Source organism: Thermobia domestica, chromosome 16 (assembly GCF_964235325.1).
Source record: "Thermobia domestica chromosome 16, izTheDome1.hap1.1, whole genome shotgun sequence".
Taxonomy (NCBI): Eukaryota; Metazoa; Arthropoda; class Insecta; order Zygentoma; family Lepismatidae; genus Thermobia; species Thermobia domestica.
The window spans coordinates 94,244,264-94,270,650 of NC_137469.1; the positions used below are offsets into that span (position 1 = coordinate 94,244,264).

At 36.0% G+C, this 26,387-nt stretch overlaps 1 protein-coding gene across 1 annotated transcript in view; it reads left to right on the forward strand.

The window, feature by feature from the left end:
• LOC145673256 (uncharacterized) overlaps positions 1-17,817 on the forward strand; it is a 37,231-nt gene extending 19,414 nt beyond the window's left edge. Inside the window, exon 3 of the mRNA XM_081742782.1 lies at positions 16,172-17,817. Coding sequence (XP_081598908.1) covers positions 16,172-16,975 — 804 coding nt within the window. The 3' untranslated portion in view covers positions 16,976-17,817. The remainder of the gene's footprint in view (positions 1-16,171) is intronic.
• The last annotated feature ends 8,570 nt before the right edge of the window (positions 17,818-26,387 follow it).

Below are 26,387 nucleotides of genomic sequence, written 5' to 3' on the forward strand. Positions count from 1 at the left end.
AATTTGTTCCCTCTATTATTTGAATAGCACAAAAAGGTATACAATGACCCTTCTTTGATTTTCTTGTGATTGGTACAAAAATAAAATTTCGTTTATTTGGGTAGTACAAAATTGTATAGAAATATTGAACCTTTTTTTTTTTTTTGGTTCATACAAAGATAAATACTCCGTCCAAATTTGAGTAAAATGGTCCATGTTCGCTTTCTCAAATGTAGCCCTTCGTTTTGCTTAAAGAATACATAGCTAATTAATATGGCATATCTTTGCTTTCTTTCTTGTTAATCCATTTGAATAGCCCAAAAAGATACAGAAAGTCTGCGCTAGTTAAAATTGTGTTCCTTTGATTTCTTTCTCATTAATACAAAAGTAAATAAGCCACTCAAATTTATTCCTTCTTCACTTCTCTCTGCTTGGCACAAAACTGAATAGGTCACACAGGCTTTGTTTAAAGTTATTAAGGATTAAATATTTGACCATTGACCTCGATAGTCAGTACTTTTGGAACATGTAATAGTTGATGACGTATTACTAGATTTGGAAACAGCACCTCAATATGTGGATCTATTTTCGAGTTATTAGGTTTTAAGTATTGTGACCTTTGACCTTGATGATCATTATTTTGGAACTTGTAGTAGTTGGTAACCAATTACTAAATATGGAAACAACATCTCAATATGTGGTTCCGTTTTCGAGTTATTAGGTTTTAAGTATTTTGACCTTTGAACTCGATGACCACTAATTTTGGGACATGTATTACCTGATGACCAATTACTAAATGTGGAAACACCACCTCAATACGTTGCTTCGTTTTCGAGTTATTGGGTTTTAAGTATTGTGACCTTTGACCTCGATGATCATTATTTTGGAACTTGTAGCAGTTGATGACGAATTACTAAATATGGAAACACCATCTCAATATGTGGCGCAGTTTACGAGTGATTGGGTTTTAAGTATTTTGACCTTTGACCTCGATGACCACTAACTTTGGGACATGTAGTACCTGATGACCTATTGCTAAATGTGGAAACACCACCTCAATACGTTGCTTCGTTTTCGAGTTATTGGGTTTTTAAGTGTCATACAAAGGGCGTATCCCACATAAACTATAAGACTTAGGTAAAAATAAGTATGATATTCTTAATCAGCATGTCCGAAAACCCCCATATGCCGAGTTTCATCCAAATCGGATCAAAGAGCGTATCGAATCGCTATGTTACATAGGTATTCATTGTCTTAAAATAGGGGTTGAAAAATTTTTTTTATGTAATTTCTGCTATGGTAAAATAGGGGTTGGAAAAGTAATTATAAAAGAGAACGAGTCCACCCCTAAAATGGAGGTTGTTGTGTGTTACGTAGTCTCAGTGTAATTTCTGCTATGTTCAATTAGGGGTGGAGAAAATGAATACACCCCCTGTGCTATGTCCGCTATGTTTCGTAGTCTCTGTCATGTTGAAATAGGGGTTGGAAAATATGCTCATAAAAGGGAATAAATTCACCCCTAAAATGGAGGTTGTGTTTATTATCTGCTCTACTATGTGTTCGTAACTGCTATGTTACATAGTCTTATGCTAAGGGGTTGAAAACGAATACACCTCTGCTATGTGTTCGTAGTCTTATGCTATGTTAAAATAAGGGTTGGAAAATATGTTCATAAAAGAGAACGAGTCCACCCCTAAAATGGAGGTTGTTATGTGTTACGTAGTCTTATGCTCTGCTGTGTGTTCATAGTCTCAGTGTAATTTCTGCTATGTTAAAATAAGGGTTGAAAAAATATGCTCATAAAAGGGAACGAGTACACCCTTGTTATGTTACGTAGTCTTATGTTCTGCTATGTTAAAATAGTGCTATGTGTTATCAGCTCTTCTATGTGTTCGTAATCTCATGTGTTATCTCCTATGTTAAAATAGGGGTTGAAAAATATGCTCATAAAAGTGAACGAGTACACCCTTGTTATGTTACGTACTCTTAGGTGTTATCTGTTCTGCTGTGTGTTACGTAGTGTTATGCGTTATCTTCTCTTCTATGTGTTCGTAATCTTATGTGTTATCTCCTATGTTAAAATAGGGGTTGAAAAATATGCTCATAAAAGAGAACGAGTACACCCTTGTTATGTTACGTACTCTTATGTGTTATCTGTTCTGCTATGTGTTACGTAGTGTTATGTGTTATATTCTCTTCTATGTGTTCGTAATTAACATAGGGGTTGGAAAAGTGCTCATAAAGGGGAACGAGTTCACCCCCTAAAATGTGGTCATAAAAGAGAACGAATACACCCCCTAAAAAGTGGTCATAAAAGGGAACAAATTCACCCCTAAAATGGAGGTCGTAAAAGACCGTGGGTTCACGGCGTAAGGTGCTCAATTTCCCAGGGGCTCGTGAGTTGGCCTAGGTTGGCCTCATATGTTCCAGATCGATCCATTTTCTACTACTTACAATTTTATATATTATTATATTATAGATGTATCATTTAGGTTTCGTCCGGGGGCAGTCTCAAAACTCCGGTGGGGGGTAGTGCCCTCCAGTAACATTTCTGGAAGAAACACTGCCCTCCAAAATGTCCTAGGATCGATTTAATTGGCTCATTTAAACGATTTTAGTTTGTACCGGATTGTACCGTAGTTTGTTTCGTTTGTACCGTATTGGATTATGTAAAATTAACGAAACAAAAGGGGCCCAGGTCAAGCAGGCCCTCAAATCACGACTTAATACATCTTGTACAGATGACTTTTGTATGTCATATGAAAGTACTTGGTTAGTACCGGATTGTGCCAAGTGGAGTTTTAGTTTAACCATAATAGATTATGATAAATTAAGAAAACAAAATTGGGGTGCTGTGTGAACCTGGCCCCCCATCGCGTTGTACAAACGATTTAGTTGGCTCATTTGAAAGATTTTCGTTTGTATCGGATTGTATCGTAGTTTGTTTCGTTTGTACTGTCCTGGATTATGAAAAATTAACGAAACAAAATGGGGGCCCAGGTCAAGCAGGCCCTCAAATCACGACTTAATACACAGGGTACACATGGCTTTTTTATGTCATATGAGTTTTAATTTAACCATAATTAATTATGAAAAACTAAGAAAACAAATTGGGAGGCTGCATGAACCTGGTTGAGGACAAGCTGGCCTGGACAACACAATTTCTTTACAATTCGAATGAAAACGGGACTAAAAATTTGTACCAGTTATGTAGTAATTTGTACCACCAAAAATCGAATTAGCACCCCCATGAATACTTAGAAGTTTGAATTCTTGATTGCGGGTCAAGCTGTCACACATAGCTTATTTTTCTTTCGAATAGTAATCAAAACGGTATCAAAAATTTGTAGCCAATATTTACAAATTTGTAGTACCAAAATTAGAATATGTACAACCACCAATGTCGATTTAGGTTGGCCCGCACAACTTATTTTTCATTAAAATTTGAATCAAAACTGTACCAAACATTTGTATTCTATATGTGCCAATTTGTACCCTCATCAATTTCGAAAAGATTGAATTTTTTATAACGAGTGAAGCGGAGCAGCACAACTCTTTTTCTTTCCCATTCGAATCAAAATGGCACCATAAATTGGTACCCATACTTACCAATTTGTACCATCAAAATTAGAATTTTCACCCTACTTATTTCGACAAAATTTGAATTTTTATGGAGGACCACTATGACGTCAATTTGGCTTACACAACACATATTTTTTTAAAATTCGAATGAAAACGGTACTAAAACTGTAAACAACATGTACCAATTTGTACCACCAAAATTAAGTTTTGCACCCTCATCAATTTCGCGAGAATTGAATTTTTAATGGTGGGCCAAGCAGGCTTGCACAACACCTTTTTCTTCCCAATTCAAATCAAAACGGTACCAGAATTTTGTAACCAATGTGTACCAATTTGTAACACCAAAATTAGAATTTGTATCCCAAGAAGTTTAGTGAAGCATGGCAGGTCATGTCAGGCAGAATTTTGGTTGGCAGGTCAAACTTGCCCACACAACTTATTTTTCTTCCCATTTTAATCAAAATTGTTCAAAAATTTGTACCCGATATGTAGCAACTTTTGCCACAAAAAATTAGAATTTCTAGCCCCACCAGTTTCGAAGAATTTGAATTTTTGATGGCGGGTCAAACTGACCTACAAACATTTTCCTTCCAATTCAAATCAAAAACCTTACAAAAATTTGTACCCAGTATATGCCAATTTGAACTACCAAAATTAGAATTTGTACCTTCACCAATTCAAAAAAATTGAATTTTTCTTAGGAGGTCAAGCTGGCGAGCATAAAAAAATTTTCTCTTCCCAATTCGAATCAAAACTGTACCTAAAATTTGTACCCAATATGTAACAACTTGTATCACCAAAACTAGAATTTGCACACCCACCAATTTCAAGAAATATGAATTTAATGGCAGGGTAAACTGGCCGGCCAACTTACTTTTGTTTCAAATTCGAATCAAAACCACACCAAATTTTTGTACCCAATATGTACCAATTTGTACGGCCGCAATTAGAATTTGAGCCCCCACTAATTTCGAGCGATTATAATTTTTGGTAGCGGGTGAAATTGGCTCGCATAACTTATCTTTCTTTGCAATTCGAATAAAAACGGTGCCTAAAATGGGTACTCGATATGTACCAATTTCTACCACTTAAATTAGAATTTTGTACCCTCACCGATTTGGAGAAATTTGAATTTTCAATGCTGGGGCCAACTTGACGTCCAAACCTGGCTCGCGCAACACATTTGTTTTACGAATTCGGATTAAAATGTTACCAAAACTTTGTGCCAAGTAATTACCAGTTTATACTGTCAAAATTTGAATTTCCAACCCTCCAGTTTCTTTCATTGCAATCTGTCTGGGCACGGCAATCGTTTTTTTGTATTGAATCAAAATGGTATTCGATTCGAACGAGAGCGTGTAACCAAATTTTCCTGCAATTCATAAAAACGGAACGGAAAATTTGCTTATAACTTGCATGACCAAAATCATGTACGAATAAAGATTAGAAATTGTTATTCAACGAACGGGCAATTTATCACCAAGTCAACTCTTCCATTCCAAAGGCTTATTCAGAATTCATATAAAAATTGTCCAAAAATTTTTTAGATAATTTTTAACAAAAAAATTACATTGTACCTGCACAACTCAATAAATTTGAAATGCTTACGCAAATATGTGGATCTATTTGATCTCAAGGCAAACAATAGAATCGTGTCTTTTTTTTTAATTCGACATCACCACTTCGCAAACGAATTTTTGACTGATTCCATTAAACATTTTAACTCTGGAGTGTACAGTATTGTTGATGGTAACTGAATTTGTAAAAATTTGTATAAGCAATATTAGAACTTAGATTCTGTTATCGAAACAGAGATATGAGTAGATGGAGACGACTTCATAGAACTGATCCTCTGAATGAGTTCTGTAATAAAAATTAATATTGTCCATGATCACAAACGGTTGGAGAAAAAATCACCCACCCATAAATATTTTAGAGCCCTCAACATATGTAGATGTTTGACTCTCTCTCCCCCAACCAAGCTGTACAAATACTAATGCTATCCATTTAATCTGCTGCCTACCCAACAAGTTGTTTTGTGATAATGCTTTCCTTTATTCTTTCTAACATTTGGTTCACCGTGGAAAAATATTAAAATAATTTTGTCTTCGGTGTTTATAGTTGGCACAAACTAACATCTATTTGGCACAAAGTTTTGGTAACATTTTGATTCGAATTGGTAAAAGAAATGTGTTGCGCGAGCCAAGTTTCGACGTCAAGTTGGCTCGAACATTCAGAATTCAAATTTCTCAAAATTGGTAGTTGCACAAATTCTAATTTTTGTGGTACAAATTGGTACATACCAGGTACATATTTTCGATACCATTTTGATTCGAATTAGAAAGTAAATAAGTTTTGAGGGCCAGTTTGACGTCGCCACCAAAAATTAAATGTTCTCGAAATTGGTGGGGGGTACAAATTCTAATTTTAGTGGTACAAACTGGTACATATTAGTAAAAAAAATTAGATACAATTTTGATTCGAATTTGAAAGAAAACAAGAGTTCTGCTTGACAACTTGACCTTAAGCTGACTCGCCATCAAAAATTGAAATTTCTCGAAATAAGTGGGGGTACAAATTTAATTTTGGTGGTACAAATTGGTACATATTGAGTACAAATTTTTGATACTGTACAGATTCGAATTGAAAAGAAAAACAAGTTTGCAGGCCAGCTTGAACTGCCAACAAAAATTTCAAATTTCTCGATATTAGTGGGGGTTCAAATTGGTACTTATTGGGTACAAATATTTGGTACCATTATGATTCGAATTGGAAAGAAAATGTGTTGTCCGGGCCAGCTTGTCGCCAACCTGGTCCGCCATCAAAAATCCTAATTTCTCGAAATTAGCTGGGGTAGAAATTCTAATTTTGTTGGTACAAATTGGTACATATAGGGTACAAATTTTTCCTACCATTTCGATTCGAACTAGAATTTAAAAAATAGTTGTGCGTGAGAACTATTCCCACCACAAAAATTCAAATTTCTCGAAATTGTTGTGGTATAAGCTGTAATTTTGGTCGTCCAAATTGGTACATATTGGGTACCAACATTCCGTGTCATTTTGATTCGAATTAGAAGGAAAAAGAGTTGTACGGCTCTGCTTCACCCGTTATAAAAAATAAATTTTTCGAAATCGGTGAGGGTGCAAATTTTAATTTTGGTGGTACAAATGTGTACATATAGGGTACAAGTGTTTGGTACAGTTTTGATTCGAATTTTAATGAAAAATAAGTTGTGTGGATCAGTCTAACCCGCAAAACTAAATTCATAATTCTCGAAATTGGTGGGGATACATATTCTAATTTTGGTACTACAAATTAGTAAATATTGGCTACAATTTTTTGATACCGTTTTGATTTGAATTCGAAAGAAAAATAAGTTCTCCAAGCAACATGACCCTTCATTAAAAATTCAAACTTCTAGATATTGGTGCGGGGGCTAATTCTAATTTTGTTGTGCAAATTGGTACTGATCTGGTCCAAATTTTTGGTCCCGTTCTGATTCGAATTGTAAAGAAAAATAAGTTATGCCGCAAATTCGACCCGCAATCAAAAATTCATATTTCTCGGAATTGGTGGGAATACAAATCTAAATTTTGTGGTACGAATTGCGTACAAATTTTTGGTACCCTTTTGATTTGAATTGGAAAGAAAAACAAGTTGTGCGGGCCAGAGTGACCTATCAACAATTTAAATTTGTAGAAATTGGTTGGAGTAATAGTTCTTATTTTGGTGGTACAAATTTTTGGTACTGTTTTCATTCGAATTGAATAGAAAAAATGTTGTATTGGTCTGTTTGACTCGCCATCAAAAATTGAAATTTCTCGAAATTAGTGGGGGATCAAATTGTAATTTTGGAAATACAAATTAGTATATATTAGGTACAAATTTTTTGTGCCGTTTCGATTCAAATTCAAAGGAAAAGTAAGTTCTGTGGACCACTTTGATCCGCTAACAAAAATGCATGTTTCTCGAAATTGGTGGTAGTACAAATTCTAATTTTGGTAGTACAAATTGGTATATATTGGGTACAAATTTTGGTACCGGTTTGATTGGAATTGCGGGTTTGGGTACAAAACCTCGCGGCCAGAACCTCGCGGCGACAACCTCGCGGACCAAAACCTCGCCTCCCAAAACCTCGCGGCCCAAAATCTCGCCGGGCCGAAACCTCGCCTGGCCAAAACCTCGCCGCCCAAAACGTCGCGAGCCAAAATCTCGCCTGACCAAAACCTCGTTGTAATGATCTCGCGACACAGAATCTCGCCTGGTCTAAATTAAGCGAGACGTAGTGTCGCCTGGGAAGAAATGTCGTCAGGATGAAACCTCTTCACGACGATTTCTTCAATGTAGATTTATATACCTCTAAAGTCGGAAACACACTTAATTGTTTGCATACTTCCGCAAAACATACAAACACCAAATTTTGCATACTTGTTCGTCATGTGATGTGAGTAATGAGAAAATTCGGATATCATGAAAAAGGCGACATTTTCCATGTAAATGAAGTATCGAAATTTTTCGTCGTTTCGAAATGTTGGTTTCTAGAGTAGTTCCGCACATCATAGAAACGTCATATTTTGTCGGTCAATAAAGATAGGAACATTGTTTATGCTAAAAAAAAAAAACATTAAAATTCGTTTTGGTTTGGCGGCGCAAATCAAAAAAATGTGAAATTTGTAATGGCTGTGTGTAGGACGTTGAAATTCCGAGGAGAATTTTATTCTGATGCGTAGTTTGCGAATCCGCCCTTATCCTTGAAAAAAAAATAGTCATTTTCGGTGTAAGAAAGTGCTAGGAATGTTATAAGGGGGCGTCTAATTGTAGACAACTTGTAGATATGGTGGAACAACGAAATTGCGTTCAAGTGTGTAGATTACATCCTAAGTGAGGGGAATAATCGGACATGTTGGAAAAGTAGTCATCTTCGATTCAAAATGGCGCTTCAAAAGTTTGTAACCATGAAAATTGTAAGTTATTCTCACGGTAGGACAGTCATGTTTCGCTATACTCTTAAGGATGAAGAGCAGTTTCAGTGAAGAAACAAATCATTGGAGAAGTCGCCATCTTGAATGCAAAGATGCCATGTTTTTGAACTGGCTTGATCTGCTTGTTATGAGATATCTTAAGCATAATAGAACAAACATGAATCAACATACGAGTATAGCACAGAGGTAACGTGTGGGCTTTCTAAGTAGTAGGTCTGGGTTCTATTCCCGATTAAACTGTTTTGTATTTTTATTCTTATTTCCATTTCTTCATATTAGCAAAGTACTTTCTGTTCGTATTGCGGGAACAAAATATTTTTATTATTACATACGTAGAGGGAAAATATATATTTATACGGCAACTTTTGAGATAGTCCCGAAACGAGGCAGTATGTTCGTGTGAAGTTTCGAGACGATACTGAAGTATTTAAAATCAAACATATGTAGCTTTGGAAATGGAGCATCACCAGTGTGTCTTTCGGAAGCAATGTTCCAGGGGGGGGGAGAATTATTAGGCCAGGGGCACTGCTGATAATATTCTATTTGTTATTGTATTATAAACGTATTATTTTGATCTCCTTCAGGGGCGCTCTAAGGAGGCAGTGTTCCCCAAAAAGAGTCTGAAAGAAACAATGGGCATCATCTTTACAATATAGTGTCTATACAAGACAACAATACATTTGGTCTCGCGACAACAGTGTCTGCTTCAAACCGGAAATGATTGCAAAATATATCTCTCACCTTTTATGTCCCTCGTTAAGATACATGCTTATACCAAGTTTGAAGTAAACACCACAACTGGAAAGTATAAAATATTAATTTTAAGAAAATACACACGCACACACACACACACACACACACACACACACACACACACACGCGCAAATGGGCAACTTTTGAAAATTGTCTCGTCGGCAGCGTAGATAATTATAAGATACGTGGAAAAGTGCCCCTTTTGATATAATAGTTTGTGTGGCGGGACTGGTTGGAATGAAATGCCGTGTATAAGTCAAGCTTATTGGCAATCACCCATGCTGTAAAAATAAATTTTCGAAGAAAGAAAAAATCAGAAAAGAATTTGATGGTGATCGAACACAGGTCTCGTGTTCAGAAGTTCCACGTTTTGTATTGTAAGAGGTATTATTTCGATGTGCTCGGAGAGGCACTCTCAAAGCTCCTGCAGTGTCTCCCCCCAAAGAAATACAGGTCTGGAAGAAACACTGGGCATCACTTGTACGATATTGTGTCTCGCGATAAGAGTGTGTTCTTCAAACCGGAAATTAGCTGATATCCCCTAAACGATGCCAGAAATCGGAAAAATGATCGCACAAAATCTCCCCGTTTTTTTCTCGCAGTTGATCCTCGTATAACAAGTTTAAAATGTATACTATTTAATACATATCTACCCTCCAAATCGGAAGTACGTTGTATCGGAACAACGGTTTGGAACATAGTCATAATAGATGCTAAAAAAGCGCTTTCTGCCAGTTGTGTGGTCGGCAGCGTAAATAGCTATAATATATGAGATACGTGGAAAAGTGCTCCTTTCGATTAAATAGTTTCTCTAGCGGGCAAAGTGCGAATGAAATGCCGTGTATTATAGACTCGACCTTATTGACAATCAATATATGTTAACGAAATGTAAGTTTGAAGAAAGAAAAAATTAGAAAACGAATTGACGAGGATCGAACCCTGGTCTCGCCCGAAGTAGTCTGACATGCTACCACTGGACTACTGAACTGCTTACAATTTTACATATTCAAGTTTCTAGTTAGTGCTCACATGGTGCATAAGGGGTCAGCATCTGGAATTATATACCTCTAAAGTCGGAAACACACATAATTGTTTGCATACTTCCGCAAAACATACAAACACCAAATTTTGCATACTTGTTCGTCATGTGATGTGAGTAATTGGAAAATTCGTATATCATGAAAAAGGCCACATTTTCCATGTAAATGAAGTATCGAAATTTTTCGTCGTTTCGAAATGCTGGTTTCTAGAGTAGTTCCGCACATCATAGAAACGTCATATTTTGTCGGTCAATGAAGATAGGAACATTGTTTATGCTTAAAAAAAGAGCATTAAAATTCGTTTTGGTTTGGCGGCGCAAAGCGAAAAAATGTGAAATTTGTAATGGCTGTGTCTAGTACGTTGAAATTCCGAGGAGAATTTTATTCTGATGCGTAGTTTGCGAATCCGTCCTTATCCTTGAAAAAAAATAGTCATTTTCGGTGTAAGAAAGTGCCAGGAATGTTATAAGGGGGCGTCTAATTCTAGACAACTTGTAGATATGGTGGAACCACGAAATTGCGTTCAAGTGTGTAGATTACATCCTAAGTAAGGGGAAAAATCGGACATGTTGGAAAAGTAGTCATCTTCGATTCAAAATGGCGCTTCAAAAGTTTGTAACCATGAAAACTGTAAGTTGTTCTCACGGTTGGACAGTTATGTTTCGCTATACTCTTAAGGATGAAGAGCAGTTTCAGTGAAGAAACAAATCATTGGAGAAGTCGCCATCTTGAATGCAAAGATGCCATGTTGTTGAATTGGCTTGATCTGCTTGTTATGTTCTAGTTAGTGCTCACATGGTGCATAAGGGGTCAGCATCTGGAATTACACCTCTAAAATCGGAGTACTGATGTCATTATGTATGCGTTTTCTTGAAATATATTATTATGGAATTCATGTTTTGTTAGCTGATTGTAATAAGAAACATGATTTTGAGTAATTGGGAAATGATTCTCTAATAAATTGTAGTCTTCGATGAAAATATAAAAATTAAATGTCGGAAGTCTGCAAATATTTTCCCCACTTTTATATAACAGATATGAAATACCTTTGCTGCAGGTAATATGTTTGTACAACTATCCACAAGTACACCATTATAATACATTGTAATATATTACAAGGCAAAACGTAGTGTTTACGAAAATGCTATATATAAATGTTTAAAAATCCTGCAACAAAATTTATATTTGTAAACAATGAGTGTTTGTGGTGTGTGTAAGCTTTATCAAGTAGGAGATTGCAAGACACTCTCCGCCATTATGTGGCAGAAAATAAGTAATGTTATTGTCTCTAATACGTATAGATGTGCGCAAGGCATTTACATTATTGTCAGTGTACTCGTAGGAATATAGTTCTTTTTAATAAATTGCACATTTGCTGTTCAAAGTGAAATTCAGGAAATAACACCCGTTGAATTGACGTATGTGTATTCTTTAAAGAGAATTTTTTCTCCAGAATAGTTTTCCAGAAGTTGAGAAAGCAAATGGCAAAATAATGATTGGGGGTCTGGGGGCTTTTGCGAGTGTTCTATAAATTACTATATGTATATATTTAGTAATAACACATAATTACGTTAAAATAATGACAAGAAAAATTCTAATACATGCTTTGGAAATCTATATATATAAAAATTAAATGAGTATGTTTGTTACATTATACCTCTTGAGCCATCCTACCTATCTCAATCAAATTTTTAACATAGATGAGGTTCGAGCCTAGGAAGTCTTTTATAATTTTACTTTGTCGGCACAACAAAAGGGAGTGGTGATATATATATATATATATATATATATATATATATATATATAGAGAGAGAGAGAGAGAGAGAGAGAGAGAGAGAGAGAGAGAGAGCCGTAACTAGAGGTTTCGGCGCCCGGGGCGCTCCTACTCTCACCACACCAAGCTCTTCCTTCCTTTTTTCTTTTTACTTATAAGAAAAGCAGCAGATATTGTTATACTACACTGAATTTTTATTAAGCTGCAGGCGAGATTTTGGCCCACGAGGTTTTGGCGGCGAGGTTTTGGCCACACGATGTTTTGGGTGGCGAGGTTTTGTCCGTATCCCGGAATTGCGAAGAAAAATGAGTTGTGCTGTCTAGACTGACTTCACAACAAAAATTCAATCTTCTCAAAAATTATTCGGTATACAGTTTCTAATTTTTGTGGCTCAGATTGATGCATATTAGGTACGAGTTTTTGGTACCTTTTTGGTTCGAATTGGAAAGAAAAATAAGTTGTCCAGCCCAGTTTGACGCTCCATTAAAAATTCACACTTCTCGAAATTTGTGGGGGTAGAAATTTTAATTTTGATGGTAAAAATTGGTATATATTAGGTACAAATTTTTGGTTCGAATTGAAAAGAAAAGGAGTTGCTTTCCAGCTTGACCCGCCAACAAAAATTCAAACATTTAGAACCTAGTAATGTACAAATTCTTATTTTGCTGGTACAAATTGGCATATATTGGGTACAAATTTTTGGTACCGTTTTTATTCGAATTGAAAAAAAAGTATTTTGTGAGTCAGTTTGACCTGCCATCAAAAATTCAAATTTCTCTTGAGGGTACAAATTCTAACGTTGGTGGTATAAATTGGCACATATTGGGTGCAAATTTTTGGTTTCGTTTTGATTCGAATTGGAAAGGAAACTAAGATGTGCGGGCCAGATTGACCTGCCATGACAAATTCAAATTTCTCGAAAGTCATATGTATACTGTGTTTTAAAACTTGATTTGAGTGTTTGCTTGAATTGAACCCCCACTTTGTTCCGTTAATTTATCATAATCTACGGCGGTACAAACGAAAGAAACTACGGTACAATCCGGTACAACGAAAATCTTTCAAATGAGCCGATTAAATCGTTTGTACAACGTGTTGGTGGGGGGACAGATTCACACAGTCGCCCCAATTTTGTTTTCTTAATTTTTCATAATCTATTATGGTTAAATCAAAGCTCATTGTGGTACAATCCGGTACTAACCAAGTACTTTCATATGACATACAAAAGTCATGTATACAAGGTGTATTAAGTCGTGATTTGAGGGCCTGCTTGACCTGGGCCCCCATTTCTTTTCGTTAATTTTTCATAATCCAGGACAGTACAAACGAAACAAATTACGGTACAATCCGGTACAAACGAAAATCGTTCAAATGAGCCAATTAAATCGATCCTAGGACATTGTGGCGGGCTGCGTGAACTTGGCCCCCACTTTGTTTTCTTAATTTCTCATACTGCAGTACAGTACAAACAAAAACATTTGCGGTACAAACAGGTACAAACAAAGTACTTTTTATTAATATGAGGAAATCGTTTGTACCGAGAGGTGGGGGGACCAGGTTCACAAGGGTAAGCACGAGGCGAAAATTTTTAATGTTCTGCTTAACGTTCATAAAGATAGATTGCAACGTTACCAATACAAGGCCCCTTTGTCTCACTGAACATGAATGACGGGAGAAGTACATTTGAACCATTCTTAAATTTTGTAATAATCAAATGAAAAGTCGTAATCCTTCTCTAGAGCTTTGGTAAATTTCGATGATCTAACTTGAGTGCTTTCATATTTCAAATTTGAGGATGTTGAAACTTAGAGACAGCTTGTATATATGGTTATTGATGTAAAAGGTTTAGAACTTGAAACCTAATAGGTAATGATTAACATCGATTGACAAGAAACAATAAGAATTTTCACATTTTGAACTTTATTCACAACTCATATAAAATCATTGGTAAAACGTTATCTTTAGTGAAATCTGATTGGCTAATCTCTACTTCGAATTTCACAATTTGGGCTTAAAGAATGATAAGTAACTTGTTGATGTATATACCAAGGATCTTATAAAATAGAGGATTTGCCCTTACAACAAAATCTTGAAGCCTTACGTCACAGTTTCGCCACCCCTACTCTGCCCATTCTGCCCAATAGGATCGCCGTGTTTTGAGCCAACAATCATGGCGGAAACGAAAGTAGCCAATCAAACGATGGCAGAAACGAGAGTGGCCAATCAGATGTGCCGATGCTCGGTTGTTTTTTGCTATCGATTAATAGGATGATGATACATATGGGTAGATGCTCTATTTATAACGTCCTTGGTATATACAACAAGAAACAAATGAAATGTTTTACGAATATTTGTAAACAAAACCTTATTACTTGATTTTACGTAATGTAAGAGGATAATATGTTATTCAGTGGATTGTCTGCTTTTTCGCAAGGTTAGTATTATTGAATCAAATAAGGTTGTAGGGATATCCAAATGACATTCGAGAATTATTAAAAGAACATAGCCTTATTAAAATATAAATGTCATGGTTAACAAAGTGTATAAAATATGAATGACATGATTTTTATACGTATTAATCCTGAACCTTGAATTTTAAGCTTATGAAATTATATAGTGAAACGATTTGCCTCGGATTCGACTGAGTATGAGGGAAATAGTTGAAAGTTTCAGGTTTTTCAGCTCATACATGTCATTTTCGCACAAGTTACATTTCATCTCCCGTCATAATGACTTACGTAAAACAGGTTGAATCTGTGTATTAATTGGTGTTGGAATGACGTTAATGTTTACGTAGTTAGGAAATATAAACCCGCTAAATGCGGGAACTTACTTACTTCAAATTGTGTACCTTATTGTACTATTAAGGGAGGGAAGCTGGTGTCTGACAGATAACTGCATCTGCTGTAAATAAAACAAGGGGGATGATTTTTCACCAATCACTGCAGTATTTTCTCATGCTGTTTATTGGTAACCAAAGTCACTGACCACTCTGTTGTTGGAAGTTTAATTTGGAATATTCTGTTAAATATTCCAAGTATTATATGTGTTGTTTAGAGATCATACATTACAAATTATGGTGTTCTTTTCTTCTTTCTCTACGTCTTTTCCCACGTATGTGGGATCGACATTTCTGATGAGTGTTCTCCATAAAGCCCTGTGCCGAAATTCTTCCCCCTTACATCTTTCTTCTCTTAAGTCATTCTTAACCATGTCCATGGCTTTCCTTCTTAGGTTTCCTTCTTCCCATTTACTTACATTGTCATCACTCTTCTGACCATATTGTCGTTCGTTCTTCACATTAGATGGCCATAATTCTGCAATCTTCTTTCATTCATTTTCTCAGATGTCTCTTTCTCCTTACTCTCTCATTTCTCACTCTGTATATTCTTGTTATCCTACACAGCCAGTATGACATCCTCATCTCGGTAACGTTCAATCTTTTCTTCATGTGCGTTCTTTGTTAGCCATCTTTCTGCTCCGTAAATTATTTCTGGCCTGACTACTGTTTTGTAAATCATATCTTTGTCCTTTACCGTGATTCTGCGGTCACACATTTTTTCTCCACGTTTTTTCTCCCAATTTCGCCATTCTTCTTGCATTCGTGTTATTTCCAGTCCACAGCACGATTCTTTGCAACAGACCCTAAAGATTTCAAAATTTTCACTTCATCCAATCTTTCTCCTTGAACATTACTTTTACATTTTCTTCTCCGTTAAACTCGAGATATTCAGTTGTTTCTTCCTCCAACACGCTATTTTGCTTTCAATCTCTTCTCTGTTTGTATTGCATAGTACAATATCATTGGCAAACATCCAACATTAGACAAAAAAAGTTGGTTATTTGGTTATTTGTTAAATTATGACTTGTTAAACTAAGTTTGTTACCAGAGCTGCTGTCTCTACTGTTGACAAAACGCCACAAAACAGAACCTCGAACGGATTACATCTTCTGTCCAGGTGTCAGACTCCAGCATTCCTTAACAACAACGTGGGCCAGTAGTTGCAACATATCATTTTCTAAGTCGAAAATATAAATTTATTCTTTTCTGATTTCAGCACATCCTATGGTTGCGTCTACCGTGTCCTGGTCAGTATGGTCCAGGTGAGCCAATAGCAGAAGGAGCCACGTCTTTTGACACTGAGCTGTACACAGTAGATCTAGTTGGAGCATCAGGTTCTTATAAATCCACCTTAACTGTGAGGAAACCTTTAGATCCAGAATCAGGAGGAATCTACCGATGTGAAGCATGGGCTCATGATTATAATATATACTCCAGCCATGATGAATTTCTAGTTGGCGGAAGAGAGACACTGATTGGATGCTTTTCACAACACAACAATCATCATAGTCACTACGGACCTTACCATCAATATCCACAGCAACTGCCTTATGGAAGACCACACAAAAAGCGGAAAAATAAGAAAAAGAAGCGGCCACCTACGTCAAATTATGGCTACCACAGATTTACTGATTCGAACGTTATTGAATCAACTGACACAGAGTCTTCTGAATCAGCGTCAACATTTTCTTTTCCAATACAGGACGATGATGAAGAGGATGCGGAAGTGTTGTTTCATTCTTTCCGACCAAGTCCCCAGATTCCTGCAATTGATATCAATCAGTATCGTCTGGAGAACGTGTCACATTTTGGAATGTTTCTTCGAATGGACAATGCTAACAGTCATCGAGCTAAGAATCTTCGACAATCCAGCGTCATTCGATTCGATGATAGCGACATTTCTAATATATTTATAGATAACAAAAATCAAAAAACGTCTCACATTGCAACTGAAATAGATCCTCGATTTTCAAGAAATTTTGTTGTATTCTCAAATGTATCAAATATTGATAGAAACTGATGTTCACAGTGATATATGGGCATAAGTTTCATTTAAGAATACTTTCGCTAGTAATTCTTTTTAAACGAATATTGGCTAGTACTGTAGTATCTTTATTAAACCAAAAGAGTGCTTTAAAAGTACTAGTTAAACCTGAGATTTTTGGTAAGCTTTAGTTCTTTTTCTTTAATCATAACATACAAACTATTATCATAATCTTATTGCCTGATAATAGAATAATTATTTTTCTTGGAAATGTACTTCCTTCTTCTGTATATTTTGTTTGCAGTACCTTTCCTTGGGTTTAGTTGTAAAGGTTTACTACAATATAATTAATATTTTTGGAAAAGAAAACTTTGTAAAACTTAAATTTGATTGTTAAATTTGAATTAGAATAAAAATATAAGATAATCAGACATAACATATATATAAAGAAGTTGATTGTTTGGTGATTATCATCTTTGTAGTTTCATTGGGAATCGAACCCGTCTCCTAGATTGGCATATTATTTCACTACTAGGTATAGGACGTGAGTAAAGGAAGTCAAGTTTTTTTTTTTAAATCTAAATTTGAAATTTACAAAGGGTCAGTGTATTCTATCTGCATTTGAGGTACCACGTTTGGTCCTAGTGGAAATTTTGAAGATGAATCCTAGGTGATTTGACCACTCTTCATAATTTTCAGAAAATCGTAACAAATATTATAAAATTTTCATATGTACCTTGTGAAACACTGTTATCTGAGTTAATGACGTAAGCACATTACAAATACTGTTTAAAAGATAATATAAGATTTGCAATAATAAACTGTATGCTATACTGTATATTATATATTTTCTTATGTTCTTGCTAAAAGGAGAAATAAAGTTACGGTTTTATTTATAGAATTCATCAAATATATATCAATACAGAATTTTAAGATGGTAAATTAGAAAATAGATAAGACATACATTTTATAAAGGTAACCAAGAAAGTTCTGTCTCTTTTTCTGGATATCTGTGTTCCATTGGCTCTCACACTATGAGTTGAATGCTAATGGAGATAAGGCGATCAGCTCTTGGTGTGGGTATATACAACAACTACATGGTTGTGGCAGTTCAGTTACATCGTGAACTTGCGTAAGGACAGAATGAACATGGAACCTCCACAGAGCGTCATAAGGGTGTGTATGCTGTACGAGTTCAAACCGGGGTCAAATGCTGCTGCAGCGGGGCAGAAGGTATGCCAGGTCTTTGATGAGGATATCGTGACTACGCGGACAGTGCAGTGTTTTCTTTAAACAAGTTTAAGGACGGTGACGAAACACTCGAAGACGCACCACGTGCCGGAAGACCGACACGTATACAAAATAAATATCTTCAGGCAGGAATTGAGGCGAACAGTGGGTAGACATGTGAGGAATTGGGACTACAATTTAGTATGAGTGGGGAAACCATTCGGCAGCACCTCCATCAACTTGGGAAGCACTACAAGTTGGGTCGATCGGTCCCATATGATTTGATTCAAGGCTAAAAGGCAATGCGAGCAGACACCTGCGTTTCTTTGCTGTCTCGTCTGATGAAGGAGCGATTTCTGGACAGGTTGTTGACATGTGATGAAAAGTGGGTTCTGTACGAAGCTCTACGCGCCGTCATTATTGGTTAGCATCCCATGAACCAGTTCCAAAACAGTCGAAACAAGCACACCAGAAGAAGGCCTTCCTGTGTATTTGGTGGAGTGCTTCTGGCATCGTGCATCCGGAACTACTACCAGCTGGTCAGAGCATCAATGCAACTGTGTATTGTCAACAGTTGAGCTATGTTCAAGAATAACTCAAAATTCTGGAGCAACTTCTGAATCGCAAAAAGGTTCTCCTGTTACAGGACAACGCTAAGCCCCACGTGACTAGGATGCCGCGAGACACCATTCTACGCCTGGGATGGGAAACATTACTGCATCCGCCATACTCCCCGGATATTGCACCGTCTGATTATCACTTGTTCCATTCCTTGGACAATCACCTTAGAGGATGCCAGTTCAAATCCCTAGTAGAGGTGCAAAATGCACCTGATACTTACTTCGCTTCACGGCCCACCAAGTTCTACCGCCATGGCCTTCCAGAACGTTGGCAGAAGGTCGTCGATGCTGAAGGGTGCTATTTTTGATCTTCCAGGTATGTCTTAGGTTATATATCGATATTCGAAGGTGGTGGGTGAAAAAGCAACAGAACTTTATTGGTTGCCTTCATAAAAGAAAGATAAAATTGTTCGTCCGTGTTGCATTAAGCCCTACCTGTTGGTCTTAATCAAAGCAAGTAAAACATTGTATGGATTTGACCTTCAAACACACCCTAATTTATCATAATACTCCTGCTTTGAAACTTGTAGTATAGCGCTTTCATACTTTTACAGTAAAAAACCGGAACACCCTATGAAAATTAGACTGTTTTCATAGTTATGAACTTGTTTCTTGCTGAAATATCATAATTAGTTAAATACGATTAAATTAACAGTTACCAAAAATTCCTATCAGTTGTGTATCGCTCGTAAAAACGAGATTTTTATTTTTAAAAAATCCCACAAGTGATATTAAACTTATATTTTGGAGAGAAACCGGGACATTTGTGGTCCCGAACAATTTTTTCGGGACATGTGGACAGAGATGTAAATTCAGGAATGTCCCGGGTGAACAAGGAGTCTGGTAGCCATACGTTCTTTCACCAAACTTTATGGTGTTATTCCAACAATGCAAGAGTTGAGATTGTCTTTGTTAAAGAAATAGGAATTATATAAGCACAGATGTAGGCCTACTTCTAAACAGAAAAATAAATTGAATGATTTTAACTTCATAAATTAAGGAAAGGTCATAATGAAACGTGCTATCTGAAGAAAAATAATTAGACATAAAAGAAACAAATGTAGGAATTTCGTAGTTCTTACATTAAGAAAAAGAGAAATATAAATGAAATCTTATACGATTATGTCCTTTAGGCTAAAGGAGACTATGAGTATGGCAAGTGAGTGATAATGGAAGAATTGGTGGAATGTGAATGTGGGAGGAAACGGGAGCACCACGAGAAAACCTACGGACGCGATGATGTCCACCACAAGCTTACTTGACCGGGTATTGAATCAGGGACTCCATGTACTAGAGGCAAACACTCCCACTGAGCCACCATGTCCCCTTTAACAAATAATTATAAGATGTTGAATATTATTTTAATTAAAAGAAAAAGAAATTTATACTGCAACTAGTGCTTTAAAAATTCCAATTAAACATTTTTGCAAATCATCCTTGTCCCACTCAGTTACTCTCTCTCGTTACTCTGGTTGTAACGTGCTTGCAGTCGTTGAGATATAGTCGTCGGTGGAACTCGAAGAGGTTCTAAAACTATCCAACAGATGGCAGGAGTGTTAGGTTTTTAAATGAAGCCCGAGTTTCGTTTTAATCTCTAGACGCACGTTTTCCCCTTTACAAATGAGGAAGAATTAGAACATAGATATACCTTTTTTTATTTTAAAAAAGTGTTACTATGTAATTTAATTTAAATCAGCAGATGGTACAGATTATAATTTATAAAGAACTGATTGAGAACGAGCATGTTCCTCAGAAGAAGCACATCACTACATGAGAAGTCTATTTACGAAAGCTCTAACATCGTTCCATAAATCTTATTTTCTGAAATCAAATAACTTAAAGTTTAACAAGGAAAAGCAGACATTGTGTTTAGTTGTCAAGGGATACAAAAACAAAATTCATGTTTCATTAAAAGTACAACACTTTGCTGTTACATATGAGTTAACTAAAAAAGAGTGAAAAATGTTTTATTTACCGTCAGATTTTGGTTGAATTGTAATGTTGGACTCACAGATTGAAATGCTCGTGTCGTTTACTCTGTCATTAATTGTTAAGTGATGTTAGTTCGGTATTACAGTTAGGACTGAATTTCTTACTGAGATAAGTAGTCATTAGAAATATTTTTTCGAAAAATTGTGAGTTTCTTTTATATACAGAGGAAGAATTGGGACAGCAAGCGCGCACCCAGAAAAGTGCTGGTGTAAGCCCTTGCTATACTTGATTTATAACAATGAATTTGTCTATTCATGCTTTAACAACGTTCATCTTTTAATTTTCATTAGGGCCGCGGTGGCTCAGTGGAAGAGCGCTTACCTCTGGTGGAATCGGGTCGTTGGTTTGATCCCAGCTCACGCCAAGTGAACTTTATGAGGGACAAACACCGCGTGCATGAGTTTTCTCGATTTTCTCCACGTTCTTCATTCCACCATTTCCTTCATTTCTCATCATCACCGTCTCTTTTAGCCTACCCGGCTGGGAAAAAAGCAGAGACGGTATGTTTTATCACAATTTTTACTCAACATACCGGCTATGTAAATTCAGAAATACAGTCAGGGTATGTTGCGTAAAAGATATGCATTTCTATTTACGCAATGACTCAAAACCATGGGAGAGTTTCTCCGTAGTTACGGGAAAAAGGAAGATGAAGAAGTTTTACCCCTCACCCTCAACTTTTTGAGAAAAAAACCTCCTTATCTTGTATTATAGATAATTATATACATGAAAATGATCAAAAATCGAGTAACAATACTTTCCGATTTCAGTTTACGAGTCACCTCAATACACTACTTTTTATTTGGATTGGGACCATAATTCACTCTTTTTTTTGTCATGTGTCCCTTCTCTGCAACTTACACAATCAACACGAGTTCTTGAGTAGGAGCAAGGGGTGACTTTTGTAGATACCTCATTGTAAAAACAAACGACAGGAAAAATACGAGAGTGGATTGGAAATTCGTGACCTGACCGACAAAATTAGAAAATATTTGGATGTTATGTTTTGTTTTTCCATGTAATCCCCCTTTACCGATACATTTACGCCATCTCTCCGATAATGCTTCTATACCACTTTTAAATAACGATTCCTCGAGCCCTACAAAATATCTCAGTACAGCACTTTTCACCTCTGCATTAAAAAAAAAAAAATAAATAAATAAAAATAAAAATAAAAAAATAAAACGCTACCCCCCCCCAAAAAAAAACTATTCAGGTTTCTAAACAAGTGAAAGTCCGAAGTGAAAATAAGGCGAATAGGGCAGGTGCAGCAACAGTACGATTTCACAGGAATGAATTTCTGCATGGATACACGGGATGTGTGAACGCGCGCATTTTCCTGGTGAAACAACACCATTCTTCGAAGGGAGACCCGGGTTCGATTCCCGGCGGGAGCTCATGTGGTTCGGATTCCACGTTAATCAGTAGGTCCACGCCTCATATAGCCTCGCTGCTGAAAGGGACGCTAAACTAAAATCAACTCAACTCAACCATTCTTCGAAGTATTCCTGGCCTTTTAATTCTGATTTCCTCACGCAAACGTCGCAGAAGGGTACAGTAATATTCAGAATTGACAGTCTTCCCTTTTCCCGAGAAATCAATCAGAATAATGCCTCTAGCTTCCCCAAAAATTGATGTCATAACCTTGCTCGCCGACAAAACTTGTTTGGCTTTCTTTGGTACAGATCAAGGTCGTTTCCATCGCTTCGATTGTTTTGATTCCGGTGTATGATGGTGTACCCATGTATCCTCCATAGTCGCAAATCTGCCATTAAGCTTCTCCGGATCACTTTCAAAGAGTTCCAAACAATCACGGGAAAGGGTGAGTCGATTGCGTTTGTTCAACTGAAAGCAACTTAGATACCTATCTGCCGGCCACCTTAGGAAACCCTAATTCGTTTATGTTATATTTTGTGCTCGCTCATAGAAAATGTTCACAGTCTCAGCTATCTCCCGGATTTTGGTTCTGCGATCATTCAAAATCAGGCCACAATTTTTCTTGACACTTTCTGTAGTGGTCGACGTTGAAAATCTGCCACTACGGGGAGTCATTTGGTCATCTTCAATGCTGTTTCTGAAACGCTCAAATTCAACTGCGCACTTTTTCACCATGAAACAGGAAGGCACAGAGTCTACTAGGGTCTCTACATATCAATATGAATTTTCTCTGTGTTAAACCTTTTTATATAGGTACATAGTGTCAGCTCAATACTTGAGTTTCTCCATGTCACAAATTTACGTCACTTCCGCCAACTTAGTGCCTTATAAACTTCTCACTTGAAACAGAGAAGTCAAATATTACATAGTGATTACCAACGGACATACAGTAGCTACGCAGCTAATGTATACAAGCATAAAAGAATTGCTTCTTTCGTACTCAAGGCACGGACTTTGCAATGTACCCCTTGCAATAAAAGTGTCGGTTTTGGCAACTTACAAATTATTTCTACATAAAAAAATAAAATCTTTGACGTGCTAACCTATTCGTAAATTACTGTGTATTAAAATGAATTTATTGAAGGTACATTAGCATCCACTTTCCAGTGATGGTATGTTTTGATCAGTGTAAAACTAGAAACTGTATGTTTTTATCACTGGCAAAACAGATGCGGTATGGCATTCTGGCATACCACCGCATACCGTCTCACTTCGACTATATACATCTATATATATATATATATATATATATATATATATATATATATAGAGAGAGAGAGAGAGAGAGAGAGAGAGAGGGAGGGAGAAAACGGAAAATTCTTCAAATGTATAATGTACAATCAAGCATACGATGTTTCGTTGACAAAATTTATGCTCTGAGAGATCGTATATGCTCGGTCCAGTCAATTCCTGATCCCCTTAAGCGAGATGATATATATGAACGATGGCATATAATTGCCGCTCTGATAATTCCATACAAACTCCTCTAGGTTTCACCTCTGGCTGCAGTTCTCATACTGCAGATTCAAAAATATAATCGCATCAACTGTAGGATCATGTATCACATACTCAGTAGCTTTAAAGAATCTAATTACTTCGGGATTAACAGATGATGCTTCTAGTTTCTAAACGAGAAGTTTAAGATTAAAATACACACATACATCCATACACTATACATACACATTACCTTACAACACATGTTAGCCGAAATAACTTGCGTTACAAGTTGTTCTAGTGAAAGCGTTAGCAGCGTATATATTCGTATGTTCATGTTGCTCTGAAACGCCATTATTCATGTGACCATGATCATAGTGTTGACGTAGTAAGATGACGCTTCAGAACAAAATTTAGATTATTGTGCCCTGTAAGCTAAAAAAACGAATAACCAAAAAGCAAGTTGAATGTTAACACAGGATGTGCTGGAATTAAGACTTTAAAGAAAAAATAAGTACAGAACGACCACAATCAAATCTATAAACGCAATGCTGTGTTCTACAAACGATCACAGGCTGGAACAGAACCAAGGACTTTTCAGACCAAAGATGATTGCCTTACAACCAGTGATGTAAATTTTCCGGAAAATTTTGAAACGGAAAATTTTCCGATTCATAAAATCATACTCCACTTATTCCTACATTGTTGTTTAGCCGTAAAATTTATTTGTAATAAATATTGTCTGAAAAAAAGTTTCATGAAGTGGACGTTTAACGATTCCTCATTTCTGCAAAAATGTTTCAAAAACTTTAACGTATTCTTCCCTCAAAATTCACCTTTGATCTCACAATATCACATTTTTGTTAATTTATTAGGCGTGAGACTGTTTTTTTTCATAGCTTTAAACACAATAAAATCAAAACATTTCTTCTTATTTTCTGTCACAAAAGAATCTTCATAAGGAACTGAAACTTTTATGTAGCTATTTTATTACATAGACAGGCGTATATATGAAGAAATAGTGGAATTTTCTGTTTTTCAAATAACTGAAAAAATCACAAAGATTTCTTTTCGCTTTCTTGTTACATTTTAAACAATGGAATGGGATATTTGTACTCTACGAACTCGATTTATATTCCCTGCACTTTACCCCCCCCCCACACACACAGAGGGATCGAGAGAGAGGGTGAGAGATTGAGAGAGAGAGAGAGAAACACTATGTAAGTTTTTACTTGCCAACTCGAAATATTAGAAAATTTTCCGGTTCCCGAAAGCTAATTCGAAAATTATAATTTGTTGCTGACTAACTTTCTTCTACATGAATTCAATTTTATAGCTCAATGTGTAGTTTAATATAGTGGAAAATTTTCCACCTAACATCACTATACATAATATTCAAAACTGTCCAGGTTATGAAAAGTTTTTCCACTTGTTTCTACATCATAATGAAAATTTTCCGATCCAAGAAAATTCCGTTCACTTGTTTCTACAGAGAAATAGAACTTTTCGATTCATAAAAAGTTGTTCTACTTTTTGCTTCAAATTGATGATTATTTTCCTACTTATAAAAAGTTTTTCAATTTTACCATACATGACAGAACATTTTTCGGTTCATGAAAAATTGTTTCACTTGTTCGTACATAGTACCGAAAATTTTCTGAGCCATGAAAATTTTCAGGTTCTTTAAACGATCTTCCATTTAACATTTCTATGCATGAAGTCAATTTTATGGTTAATTATGAATTGTTACTTGATCATTGATATTTGTTTAGAACGGAAAATTTTCCGGGAAAATACAGGGAAACATTTTCTGAAATGGAAAATTTTCCGCTGAAAAATTTCCACCTCACATCACTACTTACAACTAAAGGTATCATAGTCTTCATTTCATAATCTATAGTGTCCCGTACTAATGTAAATGTTTCGTATTTAAATATAAGCTTGCCGTGTGTACGGAATAAAATCAATATAACTTTAAGTTTGGGGCGATTCCACCACTGGTCTTAAGGACTACATAAGTAGGCATAATAAATGCTAACCATAAGAACAAAGAATTAGAGTTAAATTTGCAATAAGAGAAATTAACACATGTATAAGGAAATAGGCAGCAAATGTGAGAATGGAAAGGAATCGCAACTATAGACAATTTGTCTAAATTTACAAAATTCGAAAGACGATGAATGGCACTTTCACTCCATGTGCTCCTTTGACCAAAACCTAGCTCAGTCCAGTACACAGTACACATTTCCAGCACAAGTTCCCAGATTATTCTGTGTTCAATAATTTTGTTCTCGACTCGTGTGTGACGTTAGATAGAAGTGTCGGACTATAATTCCACGTGTCGTCAAAGTCACCATGAAATGTCCCATAATCTCAGAACATCCTGTTGAATTTGTAGAAGTGACTTACCAAAAGACATTACAAAGCACGACTTGTGAAACACATGAGCAAAGAACAATCCATTGACCACATAGAAATTAAAACGTAAACCAAATTTAAAAATAATAAGCTAAATTGTGTGGAATTTAATAAAATAAAATAAAAGTTGCAATGGAGTAAAGGAAAGGTTAAAGTGAGCATAGTTTCTGACCAAAGTTTACTACCGTAATTTTATAACTAATTAAATTCTTTTAATTCCTGATTAACAACAATTATCGTTTTCCTGTAGTCAGTAGCGTACCCAGGAATTTATTTCGGGGGGGGTTCAAACTAAATATGAAGCTATTTTATATTAA